The sequence below is a fragment of the Dendropsophus ebraccatus genome, chromosome 3 (genome assembly GCF_027789765.1).
Source record: "Dendropsophus ebraccatus isolate aDenEbr1 chromosome 3, aDenEbr1.pat, whole genome shotgun sequence".
Taxonomy (NCBI): domain Eukaryota; kingdom Metazoa; phylum Chordata; class Amphibia; order Anura; family Hylidae; genus Dendropsophus; species Dendropsophus ebraccatus.
This window is the reverse complement of record NC_091456.1, coordinates 154,302,565-154,322,225: the sequence shown is the minus strand read 5'-3', so window position 1 is coordinate 154,322,225 and position 19,661 is coordinate 154,302,565. Positions and strand designations below refer to the sequence as shown.

The 19,661-nt window shown below is 44.7% G+C and overlaps 1 protein-coding gene across 6 annotated transcripts in view; it reads right to left on the bottom strand.

Annotated features, from left to right (window-relative positions):
* Nucleotides 1–19,661, bottom strand: part of PAM (peptidylglycine alpha-amidating monooxygenase) — a 134,378-nt gene that overhangs the window by 102,028 nt on the left and 12,689 nt on the right. For all 6 annotated transcript variants that reach the window (XM_069962967.1, XM_069962969.1, XM_069962971.1 and 3 more), the window contains one exon: nucleotides 9,420–9,477. In XM_069962967.1, coding sequence (XP_069819068.1) covers nucleotides 9,420–9,477 — 58 coding nt within the window. The remainder of the gene's footprint in view (nucleotides 1–9,419; nucleotides 9,478–19,661) is intronic.

The window sequence follows — 19,661 nt, the reverse complement described above, 5'->3', positions numbered from 1 at the left end:
CCATGCCAATCTGACACAGGGCTGCAAGTTTTATAGTTATTTAGGACAATAACTGCATCACCTGCCGAACGGACTACAGGACAGACCTTGGATTAAAAGCAGCAATCTGACAGCCTAAGCAGTTGGGGCAAAGTCACTTTATAGTATAGAAAACATACACTAGTGCTGCGCTGTTTAAATACAAAGGACAGGTATAGAGTAATATTATAAATGTTTAAATAATAATAGAGCTTAATCACCACCTATCACTAGTTATTATGTTCGACTTTCTTTGGTGACCGTTTGCAAGAAACAGGAATTGAGGTAATATCTATATAAAATGGCATCGTATTAACAAAAAATAAGAATTTTTATTATCCACAAATGGCCTAAGAAAAAGCTGTTGCTGTCATTATAAATGTATTGCTAGGCTAAGTGCTCATCAGTCTACAATAATACACACCACAAAGATAGGCCATCACTTTAAAACTGCTTAGTATTGCCCATCGGCCATGCTGTACAGATATAAAGATTTCAGAAAAGTTCATAGGATAACAAAGTGACACAAATTCTCAATTAATCTACGCTAATACCCGTCAAAACTTTTCCCAAAAGACAGATCTTCTCAGCAGCAAATGTATATAAAGCAAGGGCAAAGCCAGTGGCGTAGCCACCGTGGTCGCGGGGGTCGCCGCCGCGACCGGGCCCGCCACAAGGGGGGCCCGCGGGGCCCCCCGATCAATCACTCTTGTGACCGCAAGCATTGTTTTGCTTGCGGTCACAAGAGTCTGGCTCCGTCTTTCCCACGGCTGCTGCGCGGCTGCCAGGGGTGTCGCATCTTACCCCCGGCAGCGCGCGCATCCCAGAACTCCCTGCGCGCCTTGGGCCCTGACTTCCGGTTTCCGGCGCGCAGGGAGTTCTGGGATGCGCGCGCTGCCGGGGATAAGACGCGACACCCCCGGCAGCCGCGCAGCAGCCGGGGACAGACCAGGAGGAGTGAGGATCAACGTGGGAGCGCGATGTCAGGTGAGTTAAGTTTTGTTTTTTTTATCAGCCTGTACGGGTGGGGGGAAAGGAGGGGGGCCATCTATGAGGGTGGGGGGAAAGGAGGGGGGCATCTATGAGGGTGGGGGGAAAGAGGGGGGGCATCTATGAGGGTGGGGGGAAAGAGGGGGGGCATCTATGAGGGTGGGGGGAAAGAGGGGGGGCATCTATGAGGGTTGGGGGAAAGAGGGGGAATCTATGAGGGTGGGGGGAAAGGAGGGGGCCATCTATGAGGGTGGGGGGAAAGGAGGGGGCCATCTATGAGGGTGGGGGGAAAGGAGGGGGCCATCTATGAGGGTGGGGGGAAAGGAGGGGGCCATCTATGAGGGTGGGGGGAAAGAGGGGGCCATCTATGAGGGTGGGGGGAAAGGAGGGGGCCATCTATGAGGGTGGGGGGAAAGAGGGGGCCATCTATGAGGGTGGGGGGGAAAGAGGGGGGCATCTATGAGGGTGGGGGGGAAAGAGGGGGCCATCTATGAGGGTGGGGGGGAAAGGAGGGGGCCATCTATGAGGGTGGGGGGAAAGGAGGGGGCCATCTATGAGGGTGGGGGGAAAGAGGGGGCCATCTATGAGGGTGGGGGGAAAGAGGAGCCATCTATGAGGGTGGGGGGAAAGGAGGGGGCCATCTATGAGGGTGGGGGGAAAGGAGGGGGCCATCTATGAGGGTGGGGGGAAAGAGGGGGCCATCTATGAGGGTGGGGGGGAAAGAGGGGGCCATCTATGAGGGTGGGGGGAAAGAGGGGGCCATCTATGAGGGTGGGGGGAAAGAGGGGGCCATCTATGAGGGTGGGGGGAAGGGGGGGGCCATCTATGAGGGTGGGGGGAAAGAGGGGGCCATCTATGAGGGTGGGGGGAAAGAGGGGGCCATCTATGAGGGTGGGGGGAAAGAGGGGGCCATCTATGAGGGTGGGGGGAAAGAGGGGGCCATCTATGAGGGTGGGGGGGAAGAGGGGGGCATCTATGAGGGTGGGGGGAAAGAGGGGGGCCATCTATGAGGGTGGGGGGAAGGAGGGGGCCATCTATGAGGGTGGGGGGAAGGAGGGGGCCATCTATGAGGGTGGGGGGAAAGAGGAGCCATCTATGAGGGTGGGGGGAAAGAGGGGCCATCTATGAGGGTGGGGGGGGAAGGGGACCATCTATAAGGGAGGGAGGAAGGGGACCATCTATAAAGGGGGGGAAAGGGGACCATCTATAAGGGAGGGGGGGAAGGGGACCATCTATAAGGGAGGGGGGGAAGGGGACCATCTATAAGGGAGGGGGGGGGGGAGGGGACCATCTATAAGGGAGGGGGGGGGGGGGGAGGGGACCATCTATAAGGGAGGGTGGGGGGAGAGGGGACCATCTATAAGGGAGGGTGGGGGGAGAGGGGACCATCTATAAGGGAGGGTGGGGGGAGAGGGGGCCATCCATAAGGGAGGGTGGGGGGAGAGGGGACCATCCATAAGGGAGGGTGAGGAGAGAGGGGGCCATCTATAAGGGAGGGGGTAGAGGGGGCCATCTATAAGGGAGGGGGTAGAGGGGGCCATCTATTTGGGGGGGCAACATAGGGGGAGAGGGAATACACAGAGGGGGGCATATATTATTAGGAGGTCACATAGAGTCAGGGCTACCCACTAAATGAGGGTGTAAAGGGGACAGTACAGATGTGCAGTGTGTAGAGAGATGGAGATGGTGTCAGAGTGTGGAGCCTAATATGTCTGTCTGGCAGATTCTGTGGATTCGTGGCTCGGAGAAGTTCTCATAACGGCCCAGGACGGATGGAGAAGATGATGAAAAGGAAAGAACTCCGATCAGAAAAGACGTCTCCTGTGAGTCACCTGATATAACTGCACAGTAATGTATATGGTGTATAGAGCCTGTGTAGAGCTGGGGCCACCTCTATATGACTGGATGAGGTGATTTAGTATACTGGATTTGGTCAGTAACAATATGGTGGTGATGGTAGTGGTTGTGGTGTGGCGGTAATGTTTCCTCCCTATATACTGGTATTACTGGTAATATTGGTCTCAGTATACAGGATTTGGTCGGTAACAGTATGGCGGTAATAGGTAATATCTGTCTTGGTGTGTGTGTGTGTGTATATATATACATATATATATATATATATATATATACATACATACAGTGGTACCTTGGTTTAAGAGTAACTTCGTTTAAGAGCGTTTTGGTTTAAGAGCTCACAGTTTTTCAAAATTGTGACTTGGTTTAAGAACATTGCTTTGGTTTAAGAACTTCCTGTATTGGGTGGGAGCGCGAGTGGAGAAGGGGCATGGCCTGCATAGCGGGGTCTACAGCACTGTACTCCAAACACCTTCCAAATCATAGCAGATCCCCTTCAGGCTGGGGCTTACATCAGGGGACAGGACTGTGGGGGGGGGGGGTAATCTCTCCATAGCTGTAACCCCTCTCTCCCCGGACAGAGAGTGCTGCATGTATGTGCCCACATCTGTCCTGCTCATTCCTTCATGCTCCCTGCAGTCTCTATCAGCCCTTGTGTTTCCCATCCTCTCCATTACTGTACAGTACAGAATAATAAATATATTTGGGGTGTGGAACCAATTGTCTGCATTTACATGATTTCTTATAGGAAAATTTGCTTTGGTTTAAGAGTGGATTTGGATTACAAGCACGGTCCTGGAACGAATTATGCTCATAATCCAAGGCACCACTGTGTGTATGTATATATATATATATATATATATATATATATATATATATATACACACACAACAACAATAGCATCACTTGGTCGTGAAAGGAGGGGGGGGGGGGGCCCAAGTTGGCCTCTCGCACCAGGGCCCAGGAGACATTAGCTACGCCCCTGGGCAAAGCATATAAGAGATGAGATTAGAGATATTAGAGGATTAGACAATATGCTTACCACTCCCAGTGCTCTCACTGGGCTGCATCACAGAGCTCCCAGACCCCTCCGGCTGTCATCTTCACAACCTGGGTTTGACATCAATCAGTGACTGCAGCGGTGTCCTGCCCCAGTCACTGACTGACTGAGCGGGGCATTAATCAGCCGGGTCATGACGTAGCCGGAGCTCAGAAGACAGTCGGTGGGGTCCAGGAGCGGGACACGACTGTGCGCACAGGAACAAGTGATTATAACCTTTTTTTTTTATGTGTTTTAACCCCCCCCCCCCCCCCCCCCCCCCCCCCCCGCCAGACTTCTCCTTTAAAGGGGTATTCCAGAGAAAATTCTGCCAGTGCTTCCTCTTTAGTATCCCGACATGACTAGCTTAGGTGGCATTCCCTTTGTGTCGGAACAAAGACGTGGAAGTGCAGATGGTGGGGACTGGCATAAAATGTAACATTCACTTCCTAGAATACCATGGAAGATTTTCTTCATTGTCTCAGCTCTAACCTGTAATAATGACCCAGAAAATGATTCATGTTTCACTAACATTTACTGATGATTCTACACTCCGAACACCAAGTGTTGTACCAACACCCACAAACCCCAAATTTGTTAGCTAGGCTACCAGATGTTAACTATCCTCAGCATGATTATCATTCTAGAATATACAGCTTTCCACTACTACAGTAAGCCATTGCACATGGTTATCCCAGACCTATATGCAACTACATGACCATGGAAGCCAAATCCAAGAAACCACAGATGAACCGTTCTTCTGCATAAGCTTCTTCCAAAAACAATGTAAAACCTGGCAGACAAGCCACTCTTATAGGGCTTGTCCAAAACCAAGGACATAAGCCGAGTCAGGAACTGTAGCTCACCTCCATTCACTTCAATGAGGATGAGCTGCAATGCATGATACAATCCATGGGTAGAAGTCATGTTGGTTTTGGAAGACAGTAGCCATGAATTTCTGATCTGGTAAAGCCCCTTTTACTTGTAGCCAAGGCTCAGGATTGCAAAATGGCAGAGAAATGCAACACAGGTTATAGGTGCACTCACTGGTTGAATACGCAATGGTAGTGATGAAATCGATCTAACATTAGTATCTACTAAGCAAATATATAAACTAAGAAAAAAAATGTTATCTATTCTAGATGGCTACACATGAAGTAGACATCATGGCTCCCTGTTAAATGTCACTTTAAGGCTGGGTTCACACTACATATATTTCAGTCAGTATTGTGGTCCTCATATTGCAACCAAAACCAGGAGTGGATTGAAAACACAGAAAGGCTCTGTTCACACAATGTTGAAATTGAGTGGATGACCGCCATTTAATGGCAAATATTTGCTGTTATTTTAGAACAACGGCTGTTATATTGAAATAATGGCAGTTATTTACCGTTATATGGCGGCCATCCACTCAATTTCAACATTGTGTGGACAGAGCCTTTCTGTGTTTTTAATCCACTCCTGGTTTTGGTTGCAATATGAGGACCACAATACTGACTGAAATATACGTAGTGTGAAACCAGCCCCAAGGAGAAGTCAGGCGAAATTTTTTTTATCAAAGTATTGTATTACGGGAAATGCTTATAAAGTGCTTTTTTCCTTGCACTTACTACTACATCAAGGCTTCACTTCCTTGATAAAATGGTGATGTCACGACCCGACTCCCAGAGCTGTGGGGGCTGTGGCTGCTGGAGAGGATGATAGCAGAGGGATGTTCAGTGTCCCTCCAGTGTCCTGTGTCCCTCAGTGTCCCCCTGCCATCATCCTCTCCAGCAGCCACAGCCCGCACAGCTCTGAGGGTCGGGTCGTGACATCACCATTTTATCCAGGAAGTGACATCACCATGGTATCCAGGAAGTAAAGCCTTGATGTAGTAGTAAGTGCAGGGAAAAAAGCACTTTTTAAGCATTTCCCGTAATAAGTGTATATTGGTGATTTGTATAACTTTTGGGGGTCAATAGAATACTTTAATAAAAATGTTTGTTATACTTATTACAGGGACACAGTTATCATTGCCGGTATACAGTAAAATACCATCTAAAGGGTATCCTAATGTATACCATAGTGTGCTCAATGTATATTTTCAATAGATTGTACAGTTTATTGTACATTTTACATGTTAGACTCGGCTTTCATACCTTAGAAAAAATAAATAAATATACACACACACCCCCCAGGGTAAAAACAGGCCAAATGTGATGATATCTTGACATCATGATTTCCTGACATGTACAACAGTGTACAGCTCAATCATGATGTGAACAGCAATTTAATGCAAACCTGTAGAAATTACAGAATCATAAGAGAAAGCATCAATGGATCAATATCTTTTCTGCAAAAACGAATACTATATATTAGGGTCTATTCAGTTCAGGGCAATCCTATTGTCTTCTCTCAAAACGATAAAGAAAGAGTCTACTACTGTTCCGTCATTTCCTTTATCTTCAATGGATATTTATAGAGCTGGATGTACACTGCTACATGTGACGGTTATTTTCACAGTTTCCTTCAGTAGCTACAAGCTATGATATTCCTCCTGCATATAAAGTAAAAGCAGATTCCTCAGGGGTTATTTTTTTTCCAGTGTGTGACACTATGGTCAGATCCCTTTAAGTTCCCAATTAGAGGGAGCTTTGTACGTCATTGTGTGCTGCCGTAACCTAGCATGAAGCCCTCTTTTTGCCTCTGGCATTCATAAATATACAAGACCTTATCCTTCTGGACTGCATGAAGAAGATGGAGCAAAGTTAAGGGAAACATAAAAACCTATTTCTATAAAAGACACAAAAAAGTATAAAAATGTATGTTTTATTCAATGACAAAGAACTTGTGAAATGGAACAGTGTCACTGAAAGCTGCCAAATCAGAGGACATTCAGATCTGGAAGATTTTCTGTGCAATTTGCAAATCTACAGCAAATCACAGTATACAAAACACCAACTAATGCAGTAAAAGCCTTCTACATGAAAAAAGTGTGCTGCAAATTCAGATTTACAGATTTTACCCTTTAAATCCCCTCCCACTTACAGGCAAGGTTTGGTAAGCTATATAGGTCCAGAAAGAATTTGTTGCAAATTTACAAATTTCCATATAGGATATAGATGTACCCCTGAATTGATTATTTTATTATTGGCCTACTTCCTGACTGCAAAATTCTACACAGACAATGAATAACATTTAGTTGCTCCTAATAAAACCTGTCAAATGGGCTGTCTGCTCTCTTAGTTTTAGAGATAACAGAGGTTACACACCAGCTCAGATTGTAGACAGCTACACAGCCCAGGCTCTCTCCTGTAGAGATGTGTGAACCGTTCCAAGGTTCGAGTTCGTACGAACCTGAACCATCAGCACTTGAATCCCGCTGTCTTCCCGTTCCCTTGGGAAGGTGGAGACAGCCCAAGTTCCACCTGGAAAACAGGGATACAGCCTATGACCTAGGCTGTAATCCTGTTTTCAAGGCGGGACTCTGGCTGTCTCCGCCTTCCCCACGGAATGGGAAGACAGCGGCATTCAATTGACAACGTATGAACCCGAACCTTGGACCAGTTCGCTCATCTCAACTCTCCTGCAAATAGCATATGCTAAACCCCATACCCAATTCCTGTAATTTGTCCTGACCTGGCCGTTACTAGAGACAGGTTTCCCCTGATAACAGGTAGTGGAAAACAGATTGCAGTAAATTGAGACACCTGGCGGCAAATACATTAAAGCTGTTTTTGGTTAATCATGTGATTTATAAATAAGTTAGAAATCATATTGGCTATCAAATGAAGGTAAGTTGTATGAAACAGTAGTAACCATGTAACTTCTTTCCATTTTATTAAAGACCCAGCAAGTTGGTGGTTTGGGAAAGGGGAAGCTTTTAATGGTCAGCTCATTTGCTGCTGCTTCAAGCTCCGGTACCAAGCAGTGGTTGATGTGGGCAGCCTGTGCAAGAAATAACTCAGCATGACACTTATTTGAAGACCCCTATGGATCTCTCGAAAGGTAAGGTACAGGTAGGTGCAAAATTTGGTGGTGGACACTATGGAAGAAAGCTTTTTTTATCCAGGATCTCATTGTCATAGTAAATTTGCTGTAAATCTATATTTTGTGATACATAACCATGAAATGGATCTATATGGTTTTTAAAAACCTATAATAATACATATAAAGGAATATTTTCGATAGGCTGTAACCCGCTAGCAGCAGACATTGTCTGCATGCTGTGTACATTTCCTGATATGTACGGGGGGCTACATTTTCCCTGGAATGTTGAGAATTATGTCTGATCTCCAGGGATGACGTCACTGCACCATCTCTCCTTCCTTCCTTCTGTTCTCCCTCATTATTGTGTGTAAGGCTTCCTATTCACATAACAAGAGCATACGCCACAAATATAAGTGAACCCAAAAGCTTCCATTTACCGAGAGGAAGAACATGTCAATAAGAAATATTTTGTGCTTTCTGTGGATCAGGGAAGCCCTGGGTTCACACAAGGTGAAGCGAATACCATGAAGCACTAAACAGAAGCAGCCTCTTAGACCCCCTTCCACCACTAAGAATTCTGTTTTCGGAGAACAGGGTTACCATAGCAACTTTGGAGCCTCGGCCTCTAGAGATTCCCCATTCTGTCAGCCTCCCAGATCATTCAGATTAACATTGATCACATCTATAAAGCAGCGAGATCATGCAAAAAAAAAAAAAAAAGTACTCTGTTTAATGGAAGAGCATGTCACCGTAATGTCACTGCATGTGAATTACAATTTCCTTTCTTGTTCACTTCTGCTGCACAAAAACACAACACAGGCAAAAAAGTACAAAGATTCTGTAAACATTACTCAATATTTCACAAGAAAAATTACAGAACTTTCTTACGTAATGACCCTTTAGGGGAATCATTCAAATTTCCTAATAATTATTTCAATGCACAACGTGTTTTCTTGCAAACACCACTTGAATTCCCATTGCTGGAATTGGGAGCGCTGGGTCAATGGTTCCCGATACATCGCAAACAAATCTTCTGTATTACTTTCATGATCTAGCACTAATAATAATAAAATAAATCTTCTACTTCTTTATTTTCCATGACACATACACATCCATTGCCAGGTCGCGGATATGTAGCCAGTATAGTAATACGTTGTACGGTATAAGAGCTTGCTTACACGATTGGTTGACCTGGCACATTGTTCCCCAATCATATTACTTCAGGTAAATAAAAAGCCCATATAGTGGTGCAGAATTACGCAGCGAAGTAGTGACAGGAAGCCAATATCTTACAAATGGCGCTTCTTGGTAATGGTTGCCACAGGCATCGGTACTCAACTCCCCAGCTTCAATTACTCACATAGCCCCCAAGACACAGTTTGTTATCTTGACTTTAAGGAGCTTTTTTTTCTGCTTTGTTGCTGCGTTACATAAGATAAATGTCACTTTAGGTCTCTGTGACAGACGATTAAGCTCATGATTTCCAAAGAAAAACAGTTGAATAATGCAAAGGAATTATGAAGGCTCTTTACCTCCGCAGAATACATACCTACATAGGCTTCACTCTCCAGCGGCAGCCGGTATGACTTGCAGAGATAGGTGTCAGACTGAAAAACAAATTGATTGTTCTTAGAAGCAAGGAAACATTCATTTGGTCGGCAGGCATTTAGCATACAAGCAAGATCATTATATAAATGACAGACTGATTTATAATATAGACAGAAAGGGGAAGAATTTACGGTTTCATCAAATGAAGAATATCGCAAATCAGAGTATTAGAATAGTGGAGAACTGGTGTGTTTAACAGCAATTCTCCTAAGTGTCAGTGGTTACCATCTACTGCTCGATTAAGAAGAGAAACCCTTCCTAAAGACCCTATCAGAGCACAGTGACAGCAGTTAGACCATTTTTGCAGTAGGTAATAAGAAAGAACAACTAAAGATCCCTGTCCCCCACCAAAAGCACCAACAGTAGGCAAGTGAACATCTACTGGCTTTCGGTGGGGGTGAGATAGAACTAGCCCCCCTAGATAATGTGCACCAGACTCTCTTCAAAAGGTGCTGCTATTACCACAACCTTCCCAAATGGAACATAGTTACATAGTTAATGCGGTTAAAAAAAGACACATGTCCATCAAGTTCAACCAAGGAGGGGATGGATACAGGGAAGGGGGAGGGGTGATAGGTTCTATACATATGCATTTATATTATTTTGCTCTAAGAACTTGTCTAGGCCAGTTTTAAAGCCCTCTACTGTTGTTGCTGTGACCAGATCCTGTGGTAGACTGTTCCACAGATTCACAGTTCTCATGGTAAAGAAGACTTGTCGCCTCCGGAGATTGAACCTTTTTTTCTCCAGTCGGAGGCAGTGCCCCCTTGTCTCTCTAGGCGGAGGCAGTGCCCCCTTGTCCTTTGAGGGGGTTTTACCTGGAACATCTTTTCCCCATATTTCTTGTAGGGGCCATTTATATATTTAAATAAGTTAATCATATCTCCCCCTTAAACGTCTCTTCTCCAGACTAAACAAATGTAATTCTTTTAATCTCTCCTCATAACTAAGATGCTCCATTCCCCTTATTAGTTTAGTTGCCTGTTTTTGTACCCTCTCCAGCTCTAGAACATCCTTTTTATGAATCGGGTTCCAGAACTGGAGAGCATACTCCAGATGAGGCCGCACCAAAGCTTTATAAAGCGGTAATATTATATCCCTGTCCCGTGAGTCCATGCCTGTTTTAATGCATGACAATATCCTGCTGGCCTTAGAAGCAGCTGACTGACATTGTGTGCTGTTCTGTAGTCTATTATCTACAAGTACACCCAGATCCTTCTCTATCAGTGACTCTCCCAGTGTAACTCCCCCTAGGACATATGATGCATGTGGGTTATTATTACCCAGGTGCATAACTTTACATTTATCCACATTGAACCTCATTTGCCAAGTGGACGCCCAAACACTCAGTGTGTCTAAGTCAGCTTGTAAGATCTGCACATCCTCCATAGACTGTACTGTACTGCTACAGCTACAGCTGTTTCAGTAATCTTGCCCCTCATCAGGGATGCCATTTCCAGTTTGGCTGTAGAAAGATACTTTGGATATCCCTTTAAAACAGAGAAGTATAAATGGCCCTTAGGCATCCAACACCTTTTGGCACTCTCCTCATATAGTCCTTACTCCTTCAGAAGAAGCAGTGTGATGTTACGGCAATGTTTTGCTGGGAAACCTAATGTTCTAGTGTTCAGGCTGATGGTACGTCAACACCTACCATGTACCTAAACATTCTTATAGACCACGTACAACCCTTCAAGACAACTAATCTCTAGCAGTACAATGTGCCCTGCAAAAGTGTCCATGAATGGTGTGAGGAACACGACCATTAACTAGGGATTGTCCAAAACTGCTGAGGTTCGGGTTCGTATGAACCCTCCCGCTCGGCATCAAATTCCCGCTGTCTGGCCGCTCCGTGCAGCGGGTGGATACAGCGGGAGGACCACCTGGAAAACTGGGATACAGCCTATGGCTATGGCTGTGTCCCAGTTTTCCAGGCGGTCCTCCCGCTGTATCCATCCTCTCCACGGAGCGGGCAGACAGTGGGAATCATTGCCGAGCGTTCGGGTTCGTACGAACCCGAACCGAACTCGGTTCGGACCATCCCTACCATTAACCATACCTCTAAGTTGCAAAAATAGGGTTTCTCCAACATAAAGTCCTGTATAGCACCATATGAATTCCTGTTTCCTTATTGATAGGATGTACAACTGTGCAGAAAGGGATTTATAGAACAAAAAAAAGTGCAAGGCGGCCCATCATAAAGCTTTGGCTGTCCAGGCATGATGGGAATTGTAGTTTTGCAACAGCTGGAGGGCCTGAATTTGACATTCCTGATCTAGATATATGGGACAGATTCTGACCTGAAGGCCAAGACAGTAGAAATCCAGCACTGCAAATAACATTAAACAAATAATATAGCTGCTTCTTCTGAGACCTTTGAAATGCCAATCATTTATCATACAGAAAACACAAACCCAGCAGGAAATCAATGGAGAAGTTGGACGTATATCAGACATAATATCACATGGCTGAAGAATCATCTGTCTTAGGAATACAGAATTACTGGGAATTGGAAGAACACGCATGTAACTTGTACTCCCCCATTTTATTCCCTTTGATACCATTAATGAGTTCTGCAGAAATAGTTATAGGGCTATTTGGACTTTATTGGCTTTTTATATTAGTATGTGCTACAAAATACGAAATAAATAATAGTCTTTAGGAAAGCATGGGGCTGATGCCAACAGAAAAATACAGAGTAAATTACATTGGAATGTAAGAGTAATTCACTTGGAATGAACATAGCATAAGAAGTACTGTATTTTCCTGTGTATAAGACTACTTTTTATCCCAGGAAAATCTTCTCAAAACTCAGGGGTCATCTTTAACACCCAGTCGTCTTATACGCCGGAAAATGCGGTACATGGAACTACTAAGGAAAAGTAACAAGACACAGAAAACGCCTTTTTATCTAAACAAATGCTTAATACCGAGGAATCTAAGTCCAAAAGGAAACTCAATCATTGTCAGGCTTGACCAAAACAGCTGAGGGCTAAATCATACCAGGTATATCACATTGGTTTCAAACTTGATGACCAACTTAATAACTGTAGTCAGTAGCCAGCTACTAAGTTTGCTTGGGTCATTACCCAGGAGTTATTGCTCATTCTGAAAAAAGAAATGGCTTGCTGTGCTTTTTACTCCAAGCCAAAGCTCGTATGTGCTCAGAAAATGACCCAAACGTCGTCACTAGCTGACTATGTGTTCATGTGAGGGGACTAAGTGGGGTCTGTACTGTTCTCAGCACAAATATGCTGGTAGCAGATTTTAGGGTTCTGTTGAAGTATGTGACCCTAAGTAGTTTTATTACATTGATTATAGAGCATTTAGAGGCATCACTGTGGGGAGCACATGCAAAGGTCCTCTCAAGTCATTGGTTGGGGAAAACAGGTCTAGTGAAGTAGGCCTAAACTGCAAGGGAAGGCCTTTGTTTAAAGGGGAACTATCAACAGGTTAGACAAACCTAACCCGCTGATAGCTCCCAATAATGCACGGGGCACTGAGGATGAAGATATGTCTATTACCTTCATCCTTGGTGCTGTCTCTGTGCAGTTTTAACATAGTGCTACGTCCAGTAAGGCTGATTGGAGCACTGCACCGCCACCAGAGTGCTGATCCGGCCAGCCTACTCCATTGATAATCGTTGGTGGGGACAGGCCAGCCTGGGGCAGTGCTCCAAACAGCCTTACCGGACCGAGCACCACATTAAAACTGCACAGAAATAGTAGCGAGGATGAAGGTTATAGACATACCTTCAACCACAGCGCCCTATGCACTATAGAGAACTACAGCAGGTTAGATTTGTCTAGCCTGCCGATAGTTCCTTAAATTATGTTCACATTAAATCCAAACACTTTGGATACACTTTATCCCTATTTATGTAATCCTAGAGAAAGGTAAGGCTAATCTGCCACAATAAATGTACTGTTCCATAGGCCGGCAGCTTATTGTAAGACTAACATATGAGCCTGTGGTACAGGAACTAGTATAACTTGTCATTTATCACACTAATTTCCTGCTTGCACTGGATTTAGGCATCCAGTGGGTGGTCCAACTCAGTGACTGACAGTCCTCCCCATGTAGAAGTCCGCCCACTGGACTTCTTCATCTAGAACATACAAGGAATTAGATTTGTGAGAAAAGAATCAGTATAATTTGTCATATATTGATCAGTCTTCCGAGATCCTCCAACTCTATAACATGATGTTTGCAGATCGGACTGCAGTTTCAATGTGACAGGTTCCCTTTAAACCTGACTTAATACCAATCAATTGTAACCCCAGTAATGTTACAGTGGCCATATACTATTTATATATATATATATATATATATATATATATATATATATATATATATATATATATATATATATATATACACACACAGTGGTACCTTGGTTTAAGAGTAACTTGGTTTAAGAGCGTTTTGGTTTAAGAGCTCACAGTTTTCCAAAATTGTGACTTGGTTTAAGAGCATCGCTTTGGTTTAAGAGCTCCCTGTACTGGGTGGGAGGGGGAGTGGGGGAGGGGCATGGTCTGCATAGCGGGGTCTACAGCCCTGTACTCTGACCCAGGAAGTCTCCCTCACCTTCCAAATCATAGCAGATCCACTTCAGGCTGGGGCTTGCATCCTGGGACAGGACTGTGGAGGTAATCTCTTCATAGCTGTAACCCCTGTCTCCTCGGACAGAGAGTGCTGCTATACTGTGCCCACATATTCCCATGCTGAACAAACACCCCTTCCCCATTGCTGTCATGTGACCTCTGACAGCTTTCCTGCTTCTCTAGCCCGTTGTACTACGCTACTGCATTATGGGGATCTGCAGTTCCACCCTGTATCTACAAACTGCTGCTGTGTTATCAGGGTTATGCAGTTACTATACATTATACATCACATGCTGATTGTTACACTATACAGTAACTTATAATATCACATATTCTGCTGTTTCTGAATGTTTGTTTCATCTGTTTTACATGTTATTCAGAATAATAAATCATTATTTTTGGGGTGTGGAACCAATTATCTGCATTTCAATGATTTCTTATGGGAAAATGTGCTTTGGTTTAAGAGTGGATTTGGATTACAAGCACAGTCCCAGAACCAATTATGCTCGTAATCCAAGGCACCACTGTATATATCATCATACAGCCAAAAACATCTTTCTTTTCCAAAGTATATATACACACAAATAATTTCTCTTACGGGATTACAGGATAACCCTTGAATGAGGGTTCCTAGGTGAACTGGAAACTGTTCTCAAACAATGAAGTTTATCTGCTGTCTTTAACGTAATCCAGATCCATTATTCTGGCAGCCATGCGAGACTCATATCTTACAAGCTGGGAGCCAATTCTCATTCATAGCTTTTCTCTACAGGAGCCAATATGATAAGGACCTGTTACTGAGACACTCATGTCTAGGAACAGCTCCGAAAATGTCTCTCTTATCAGCCTGAAGAATTTAAAAGATGGCTAATTTATGGAAACACTAACAAAGCAACAACATCAAGACAAATATAGAACTTCTAAATATTCATGTAATGAGATACGAGAACACGAGAAGGTATCTGTCCCTCTCAGACAACTTCAGTTATAAGAGAGGTGCCACAATGACTATTTTCTGATCATTATGTATAATGGGACATGGGAAGCTGAATAAACATATACATACATATACACACACGATCCATACAGCGCAAGAAGTGAAAAAGCATTGGGGAAAACCATATTTATCTTTACCATATAAGTTCTTTTTAGTGTGGTTTAATAATGTGCTAGCAACATCTTTAAAACCAATTCCATGCTATTAGAATGTACACTAAAGTGACCTCGGTAACAACTGGGATGGTTTGCATAGAACCATGTGGACTATCAAGATTGGGAATCCCCCACAGATTTCTATGGTATTACCAAATGAGTATCTGGTCAACTATTGACACTGTGAACTCTTAAAGTGACTCTGTACCCACTTTGTGACCCCCCCAACTACTTATACCTTCTTGTAGCTGATGAGAAGCCCTTCCTGCTGGTATGTTTATCAACGCTGGTTGTGCTTTCCTGACGCCGAAAATCATACTTTAGTTAACGTAGCCGTGTCAAAGAGGCATGGCCTAGAGCACTGCCTGTGTGGTGTTGGTCTCCATCTCCCCCTGCCTCCCGTTCCGTCCTCTGTCCGCCAGCAGTGTGTTAGCTGTAAGTGCGCATGCGCCACCTCCTGACCCCCCTGGCGTCGCTGCAATGATGTAGCCGGGACCACGTCACCTCTGTGGTGTGTCCTTTCAGCGTTGTCCCCACCCTGTGGTATACACGGCCCTTCCCCGCCTCTTCTGCCTGTCACCGCCCCCCACATACCATGGTGCTGCCCGCTGCCGGATAAAGCTTGTCCTCTCCTTTGGACATGCGCTGTTGCTCAACGATCCAGCGCAGACAAAGTGACTCGACTGGCCTTCTCTGACTAGCCTGGTGCGTCATTGCGCCTGTGCAGGTTTGGCACGGAACGCCGCATGTCCAAAGAAGGACAAGCTGATTCCGGCAGCCCGCGGCACCATGGTATGCAGAGGAGGGGGGGGGGGCGGTGACAGGCTGGAGAGGTGGGGAAGGGCAGTGTGCGTCACTACCATGGGGCAGGAACGACGCTGAAAGAGCATGCCAGAGAGCCAGCGCGGTTCTGGCTACGTCATTGCAGCGGCGCTAGGGGGTCAGAAGGCGGCTCATGCGCACTTACAGCTAACACTGTGCGGGCGGACAGAGGGCGGAACGGGAGGCAGGGGGAGACGGGGACCAACACCACACAGGCAGTGCTGGCCCAGGGCACCATCGCTCTAGGCCACGTCTCTTAGACACGGTTACAGCTCAACCAAAGTATGATTTTCGGCGTCAGGAAAGCACAACCAGCGGTGATAAACATCCCAGCAGAAAGGACTTCTCATGAGCTACAAGAAGGTATAAATAGTTTGCGGGGGGGGGGGGGGGTTACAAAGTGGATACAGAGTCGCTTTAAGGCCCTATTACACGAAGCAGACCGCTGCTATGTTCTATGGGCTGCCCGGACGATGTAGTGATCGCCTGGGCAGCTCCCCTTCTGCTCTTACCCGCTCACTGCCGACACGTGTAATAGGGTCGGCAGCAAGTGGGAAATGAGGAGCAAGAAAGAGCTGACCTGACAGGTTGGCGCTCCCTTGCTCCTATGAATCACCCTGTGTAATAAGGGCTTGACTTCTACAGTCCTACACCCTCCCTTTTGGCATTCTAGCCTACTAAAATTGGCCCTAGTTATAGTGGCAGGTATATTAGACGCCAATTCCTTTGTCCTATGAGGGATACAGTAAACGCAAAGTATGAATAGCTTAATAAGTCTAAATAGCCACAGTATCAGATTTTCATGCGTGACTATAAAACAACTAGAACAAGCAACTATCAAGTGACAGAAAAGAAAGTAATTTTGAAAGTAATAAAAGGATTAAATGGCATAAAAATGCGCGATCATATTAGCACGTATACATTATACTTTAATTATAGACGCTCCAAGCACAATGACAAAGGGATTGCTAGTCAATAGAAATGCTTTTTATAGAATTTATATAGTTTTCAAGACTAGAGCTTTATAGTGAATTTTGACGAATGGTTTCCTGTGCTCAAGTGGTACACCATAGAAACGCTTAGGAGAGGACATCAGATGAAGACCCCCACGCACACATTTGGCAAAACCCATTAACTTTGGTGACGTAAAGGCGTTCCAGCGCTATAAAAACATGGCCAAAACCCCACCCAATCTGGAGACAAGAGAGGGGGAAAGTGTCCAAGTTTTTGTAGCGCTGGATAACCCTTTTAGGGAAATAAGGATCGGGCATGTTTGATATCAGCTGCCCAGTTCTTTCGTTCTTTAAGCACGGTGGCCCATTCCATTAGCTTATCAATAGAGCCCTGATTATATATACCATGGCAGGGTAGTGGAAGGAAAGGGAGTCCAATTTTTGGAAACAGCCCAGGTCCTATGGTTAATTTAATCCACCACTATTTTGCCAAAAGCTAACTTAAGGTGTGAGTATTGTGACATGACAAGGGCTTGCCAAGGCAGGTATCCATCCACAAACAGCTGTTTGGGGGTATTTGCCCCTCATCAGTGTGGAGCAGGATTATGGCTTGGTCCACGTAGAACAGTATATTCCTCATCCTCTTTCTTGATCTAAGAAACATCTAGTACTGAAGATAGGCTAGACCAAACCTCTAAAGCAAGCATGTCCAAACTTTTTTCGAAGAGTGCCAAATTTGATGAAGAGAACATGTGCGAGGGCCGACCATTTTACATGCTACATGCTATATGCTTTATAACACAGGCAGATAATAGCAAGCTGGATACCTGGGGGGCCGTAAAAGTTCGAAACGCGGGCCGCAAATGGCCCTCCGGACGGACTTTGGACATGCCTGCTCTAAAGGGATTGAATTTTCAGTTGTTAACTTAAAGTCAGAAGTAAACTTATAGAAAATAGACTTGTTTCTCATTGCTTCTATAGCACAAACACATTCCACTGTGCTGTATAGAGCTTATTATCACCAATTAGCCCAGTCCCTGGCCCCACTGGGACTCACAATATCATTTGCAGGCACACTAGGGACAATTTTACAGAAAGCAAATTAACCTAGAAAGGATGTCTGAGTACACAGAGGATGCATGCGAACCAAGGGGAATATATAACCTATGCCGCCATATACAACTCTCAAAATGCACATGCACGTATTCTACAAAGACTTGGGTGACCTTAACAGGGACTCCACCAAATCATACATGTGCCATATTAACACATTGCTCCGGAAGACTCTTTGCAGGGTTTGTACAAGGCACAGACATTCATCTCCTGCTCATCTCCATGATAGTATCTTGTCAAGAATGACAGGCGGAAGAGATAATAGCCCACCGACCCTGGGAGAGATTGCGGAAGACCTATCAGGAGGAGCAGAACAATGAATATTTTATTAAGCACCACTGCCAACAAGCGCCAGTCTCTTTTCAAGGTTAGGAGAGAAGGGTAGCATAAGCTAACACCAGGATCTTTGCTATAAGAACAACCATTGTCTTACATCAGGGGTAGGGAACCTTGGCTCTCCAGCTGTTGCAAAACTACAACTCCCATCATGCCTGGACAGCCAAAGCTTTAGCTTTGGCTGTCCAGGCATGATGGGAGTTGTAGTTTTGCAACAGTTGTAGAGCCAAGACCCCTACCCCTGCCTTACATACCCCTTAAAAACATATACGTGATATAATAAAGCAATCCTATGAATACCAACCAAGGGACAACTCCGAGAGCGGCACAGATGCACAGAAAGCGGTGTTCGAACATTTCCCGACAACATGAAAAATAAGTTTCAATCAGGCTGTATTTAAGATATCTGGAAGAATTACTATGCCACTTAATCATTGCACAAGACATTGCACGCCTGGTGTAGCATGAAAAGACTGTGGGGCCCAATTAAAGAAGCGGCTGCGTGCAGACTCCTAATGTTCTGCATACATTTCACTGTACGGTGCTTGAAGGTCTACAGGGAAACAAATGAGCCTCCAGTTTCCTTTCCCTCTTCCCTCACTAATGGGATCCCTTTTATTTCCTCAACAGAAAAAAAACAAAAAAAAAAATTCCATCTGCAACAATGAGTCATCACCTACTGCAGCATGACAACAACAGACCTCTTCTCCGTCAGCCGCTGCAGCCCTTTATAGGTGCACAAATGTTTAGTAAACCATAGATTTTAAGGGGTAGATCTTTGCTATAGAAGAAAAGGGTGAACAACAACTGCATGCAGTAAAGAAGGCTGAGGCTGAGACGTGTTCTGTACTAGAATACATATATCTATGTATACACATATACACACACAGTATATATATATATATATATATATATATATATATATATATATATATATATATATATATACATATACACACACACACACACAGGGCGGTCCAAAAGTAGGCGGACAGTATGTGTAATAGGGTTATGAAAGGGAACATGGTGTAAAGTGAAACTGGCTCAGTTGCCCCTAGCAACCAATCAGATCCCACCTTTTATTTTCCAAAGAGTGTGTGAGGAATGAAAAGTGGAATCTGATTGGTTGCTAGGGGCAACTGAGCCAGTTTCACTTTACACCATGTTTGATAAATCTCCTACTTTATAACCCTACTACACATA